The sequence below is a fragment of the Dipteris shenzhenensis genome, chromosome 5, assembly GCF_047967505.1.
Source record: "Dipteris shenzhenensis isolate YYH24624 ecotype China chromosome 5, Dip_SZ_1.0, whole genome shotgun sequence".
In the NCBI taxonomy this organism is placed as follows: domain Eukaryota; kingdom Viridiplantae; phylum Streptophyta; class Polypodiopsida; order Gleicheniales; family Dipteridaceae; genus Dipteris; species Dipteris shenzhenensis.
The window spans coordinates 59,343,317-59,349,192 of NC_141600.1; the positions used below are offsets into that span (position 1 = coordinate 59,343,317).

The following is a 5,876-nucleotide window of genomic DNA, read 5'->3' on the forward strand; positions in this document are numbered from 1 at the left end:
TCCTAAGTCCTCTCTCTCTCTCTCTCTCAGGACTTCTGCAAAGATTTCTAGAGGGACGGTCCCCCCCACCACTCACTGACACTTAGGCCTGGTCTAATTATGCACGCACGCTCTATGATATCCCAAATTAGCGAGCCCCTAACCTATCACCGATGCCACGCCTCACATCTTGCACCCTCTTCACTAGGGGGGGTAAAGGATGCCGTAATGAAACTTCATAATGGCCGAGCGAAGGATCATGAGGGACTATGCATTGAGTTCATTGCATATGGGATTAACCTCCCAGCCCCACCAATCTTAGCCAAGCTGTTTAATGAAGTTGTTTGCTTGGGGTTTCCATGCACCTGGACCATCAACACTATCTCACCCATCCACAAGGCAGGGGATCCCATGAACCCAAAGAACTACAGGACCATTATGATTGGACATGTCATGTCCAAGATTTATGTATCAATACTTGATTCTAAGGTCAGCAGATTTGCAGAGTGTCAAGGACTCAGAGTAGCGGGACATGCTAGTTTCAGACGGGATCATGGGACCATGGGCCATATTCTCGCGCTCAGATGTATCGTCGAGGAGGCGAGAGCACAGAAGTAGAGGGTTTACTGCTGCTTTGTGGATTTCCACAAGGCATTTGACACCGTTCCGAGAGCCTGCCTCATATGTCGCCTATAAGATTTGGGTTATGACCTGGAGATCATTTGGGCTGTCATGGCACTTTATGAGCGAGTTTCAGGCAGAGTCCGGACAGGATCTAGATGGACAGATGAGATCATGAGCACTATCGACGTCAAACAAGGGTGCCCATTATCACCTACCTTGTTTGGCCTCTATGTTGACGAGCTCGAGACAGTGATGCAAGCACAGGGTGGGGTAGGTTGCTCTCTCATAGGCACGTTGATCTAGATATTGCTTTACACAGATGACGTGGCTCTCTTGTCTTCCTCTCAGCACTAGAGTCCTTTTGTGAGTCTCATGATTTGAAGGTCAACTTGGGTAAAACCAAGGTTATGATCTTCAACACATCTCTCTCTCTCTCTCTAAGATGATTTGAAAACATATTTAGAACAACTATATCTCCAATACAGAGATATTGTCGAACCCCCTATTGACACAAGAACTCTGCTTGGAGCATTTCTCGTCCCTAGCACACAAGACGGCGTCGACCACTATGTCTCAGATTTTGACAAGTCTAATCGAGAAATTTTAGAAGATTCAATTGATGAGATGAAATTATGGATCAAACGAGGACACACACCTGTGGAAATGAAGCAAGAAGAGGACGAGAAAAAAGGAAAGGAAAAAATGAAAGGAAAAAAGAAGAAAGACAAGGCAGAGTCAAGCAAGAGTGGAAAAAGGGGCTCTAAAAAGTAGCACTTTGGACTGTATTTGAAACATGTAAAAGAGAATGTATTTCCAATTACTGTTTCCCATCAATAATGGACAACCGGAAATCATGTAGCCAGCATACTTTCTTTATGTTTTTCATAAAACACAACTGTAAATATTTTAATTGATTATGCATTATTTATTTTATGTGATATGCGTGGATATGGAAATCATAATTTTATTTTTGGTGCTTCATCTTGATTGTGGAGAGAGATACTGTAAATTGCTTTGTATAACTTTGATTGTATAACTTTATTGAAATATTCTTCATTTAGATCGTGGAGAGAGACAGTAAATTGTTTTTTATAACTTGGTTTTGTAAATAATTGAATGGACTATGCATTATATATTTTGAGTGATATGCGTGGATATGGAAATCACAATTTTTTTGTTTGTACTTCATTTAGATTGTGTAGAGAGACAGTAAATTGCTTTTTATAACTTGGTTTTGTTTAACTTATTGAAATTGAAGGTGTTCCGAGACAATCACAATTATGTCAATGAAAAGGAGGTTGCAGGGACAATCTTTCCCTCTTCAGGGAGAGGAAAGTTCAAGCAAGAAGGAGAGAAATGATAAAATCGAGCTATCAAGTGTTCCAGGGATGTCTTTTGTAAAAACAACAGTCCCGTTGAAGGGGAAGACATTGAAAGAAATGCAAAAGCATGCAAATTTGTTACTTTTCGATATCCTTGAGAAATGTGATGCTCAGCAGGATTACCATCTGTTTTATGACATGTGGAATAAAGAGCTCGATTATGCTGCAATTTTGGTGAGCCACAGAGTTTTTTTAGCAGATGAGCTAGCAGAATTTTAGAAAATTTTTGAGAAGCAGGAAGTAACCATATCTGGAAAGTCGTATGTCCATGCCAAGGATTTGATTACAAACAAAAAGCTTCGGATTCCCATCAATAGGAGGTTTGATATATTTCCAAAAAAGTACAACGTGGTTTGTGGTGAAGGATGCAGGCTATTGGAGGTAAGCCTTGCTTTTGCTGTGTTTCTAAATTTTTGTCATGAAGGTACAAAAGGCATGCTAGAAGAGGCCATGGAAGATCTTGGGGAAGAACCTGATATTGAAGACAAAGGCAAAAATAAAGAAGAGGCACAAGAACTAGATGAGGAGGATATTAATCTTGAGGAAGAGAGCAAGGAGGCTGCAACCTTGGAACTTGTAGCCTTAAAGTCACAAACAGTAAATTGAGCTATGTCTACTGAAGGACTGGATTTGAGATAAGTAGTCAAGCTATACCTATCCTTCCTTCCTTCACTATAAGGTTAAGAGTATTATCTTCTCTCAAATATACGCGTCATCTTTGACCTCAGAGAAGATTATTTCCTTGAGGCATGTTCTTGCAAGATTTGTTGACTGCTTATCAATGTCATAAGAGAGGTTTGCTATTGTGAAGGGTTGCTTGTCTGTGAAAGGTTCTTTCATTTATGAGTTCCCTTAGTGTATAAGAACTATAGCAAGAAAAGAGTCATAAATATGGAAAACTCTTGGAAGGAATGACACACAACTATAGTGGTTCCTTGTGGAAAGCTCTAAGTGAGCTTAGAGGAGCCAAGTGGGTGCTTGTGTGGGTGAAGCATGCTTGAAGAAGGAACTATAGTGGGAGCTCAACACAAACTCATGACCTATTCATAGCTAAAAGGAAACTCAATAGGAGCTTGAAGTAGCTTTGGAGGGATGATTGAGCTCAAAATACTATAGAGGGAGCAATGTGACAAACCGTGGGTTGAGTTGCTTGGAGACCCTGCAGGGCACACTGGTGGTACGTGCCAAAGCTCCTATATGCAGAGAATGGAGCTTTGGAGGTCTCACAGTGGGGAGTTTTCCCACCTCCATGTTGCTACTCCAACTTGGTGGCTTTCAAGATGAATTGATTACTTAAGCGTGGACTTTCCACCTCCATCCACTGCTGGTCACCGCTGTTTTGCTCTATTTTTGGCAGAAGACAATCTCTCCATGTGGCTAGAATCCACATCTGCTTTCGCTGGTTTTTCCTCCCCATGTGGCCGCGCTCTAATAAGTTGTCTTATAAGTTGTAGTTAAGCAAAGCCTTGGTCTAGACAGACCTAAGCTTCTCAAGCCTAGTTTGTAGTGTGAGAGAGAGAGAGAGAGAGAGAGCTTCCTTGTTGGTTGGGGTACCTTTCTTTTCTTGTGTTTCTTCTTCTTCTTCTTCTTCTTGTTATTGTTGTTTGCCATGGGTGTGGACTACTACAACGTCCTCAAGGTCCCCAAATCTGCCTCCGATGACGATCTCAAGAAAGCTTACCGCAAGCTCGCCATGAAATGGCACCCCGACAAGAACCCTAACAACAAGAGAGATGCCGAGGCCAAATTCAAGCAGATCTCCGAGGCCTACGAGGTCCAACTCGCTTCTCCTCTTTTGCTCCGCAGTCTCTCTCATTCTCTGCTTTGCCCTGCTTTTGGTTCTCTGCGTCTCGGATCCTCCCCGTCGGTCCAAATCTGAAATTGGTTGCCCTGTCCAGATGTGACATTTGATTCGGATTTCTCAGGTTCTGAGCGATCCTCAAAAGCGTGCAGTTTATGATCAATATGGTGAGGAAGGATTGAAGGGACAAGTACCCCCGCCTGACGCCGGGGGTGGAGGCTTCTCTAATGGAGGCGGGCCTAACGTGTTCAGATTCAATCCGAGGAATGCTGAGGACATTTTCGCTGAGTTCTTTGGGGATTCTAACCCATTCGGGGGCATGGGAAGCAGAAGCGCCCGCAACCCATTTGGCGATGGCATGTTCGGTGGCTTCGGTGGAACCGAAAGCGTCTTCAGATCCTTTGGTGAAGGGCCTTCTTCCGGACCTAGGAAAGCGGCACCCGTGGAGAACAAGTTGTATTGCACCTTAGAAGAATTATACAGTGGCTCCACCAGGAAGATGAAAATCTCCAGGAACGTGGTAGATGGTACCGGGTATGTGGCCTTCACTTCTCCTTCTATCTGTTCCCAATTCAGCTTCTCTTTTCCCTTATATGCTCCTAGAAGTTGTCTACTTATTACGTCTTCGGAACGCATTGTGAGTGACTGTTAATTTCTAATTCAAGGGTTCTGCATGATCAGGAAGACCGTGCCTGTCGAGGAGATACTCATGATTGAGGTGAAGCCAGGTTGGAAGAAAGGAACAAAAATTACCTTTCCCGAGAAAGGCAATGGGCAGCCAAACGTAGTGCCTGCGGACCTGGTTTTCATCATAGAGGAGCGGCCGCATGATGTATTCAAACGAGATGGGAACGATCTGATTGTTACACAGAGGATCTCACTTATGGAAGCCCTCACTGAGTGTACGGTTACTATAACAACTCTAGATGGGAGGTCATTAACAATTCCCTGCAATGAGATCATTAGTCCGGGCTATGAGAAGATTGTGCCAAAGGAAGGCATGCCGATCGCTAAGGAGCAAAGTAAAAGAGGAAACCTAAGAATCAGATTCGACATCAAATTCCCCTCCAGATTATCAGCTGAACAAAAGGCAGGTATAAAAAGGCTTTTGGCAGGCGGTTAAGCTTCCAGATTACCAAATCAGGTCTAATGATATTTGGCAAATCAGTGCAAGCATGTTTTGTGGCTTTCCAAATCAGAAGCCCTCAACAAATCGAACAACTCATGTTATTGGAGCAGGCTGTTCTGTACTTGCTGTAAAAAGACGTCAATTGGAAGGTGCAACATAACCAGCTCCTATTTACTCGCGACTAACGGTTCTTTTGATTGAAGAGTTGACAGAAGAAAGCTGATACCTTGTTGCCTGAGCTTTTAACAGTCTAAGTTACTATCTGAACAATGTATGTGAACGTGATGAGATTTGTTTTTTGAAGCGAATTTAGTGATTCAAATGAGGCGGTCACGTTTTGAAGCAGTGACCTCAAAAGTAGTTTTCTGAAATGAAACATTAGCGACTAACTGCAGAGTCATGTTCACTCAACGTCAAGACTGTAATGCAAAGTCCAGTTTTTGTTTGTTGTTGCAATAACATTGAGCAAGTTTTACCGTACGACTATGCCTCGGGTTATAACCATGAGTTTAGGTCGTAGGACAGTATACTAATACTTATGCCAATAGAAAATAATCTGCTTGAAAGCAATGGTGTGAAAGGTACACTCACTCTTTGCAGTCTGTGATTATCAGAACTTCAAACTGGCAGTAAAAATGATTGTGGGCAGGTAAGATACTTAAAGAACACCTGCATGCTCTGTCCAATCTGGGGATCCATGATTCATCGCAAAACTTTTTCCTTTCTGCTAGGAAAGGCATAAGGATTGGAATTCTCCGACAAGGCAAGGTGGCTAAGGGCAAAGGTTATATTGGTTTTGAGAATGTTGTTCTGGGTTTTAACTTATTAGTGTTTCTACTAACTTGCAAGTGCAACGTTCTTCAGCTGGTTTTGGGCATGAGAACATCAAATCCTTGATCCTAGCAGGATGACTACCTGGTTAGAGAACAGAAGAAAGTAACTTCGCATTACCAAGGAATGA

General features: G+C 42.8%; 1 protein-coding gene across 1 annotated transcript; it reads left to right on the plus strand.

Moving 5' to 3' along the window:
• Positions 1-3,478: 3,478 nt before the first annotated feature.
• LOC147902250 (uncharacterized) lies at positions 3,479-5,342 on the plus strand. The gene is made up of 3 exons (XM_087374818.1): positions 3,479-3,759; positions 3,911-4,320; positions 4,468-5,342. The coding sequence occupies exons 1-3, from the start codon at positions 3,595-3,597 to the stop codon at positions 4,907-4,909; spliced, it is 1,017 nt and encodes a 338-aa protein (XP_087230944.1). The 5' UTR covers positions 3,479-3,594; the 3' UTR covers positions 4,910-5,342.
• Positions 5,343-5,876: the final 534 nt, after the last annotated feature.

Excerpts from the sequence above, each read along its gene's own strand:
- LOC147902250 (XM_087374818.1), top strand. The coding sequence starts at position 3,595 with ATGGGTGTGGACTACTACAACGTCCTCAAGGTCCCCAAATCTGCCTCC. Across the intron at positions 3,760-3,910 it reads AGATCTCCGAGGCCTACGAG|GTTCTGAGCGATCCTCAAAA; the intron begins GTCCAACTCGCT and ends CGGATTTCTCAG. Across the intron at positions 4,321-4,467 it reads AACGTGGTAGATGGTACCGG|GAAGACCGTGCCTGTCGAGG; the intron begins GTATGTGGCCTT and ends CTGCATGATCAG.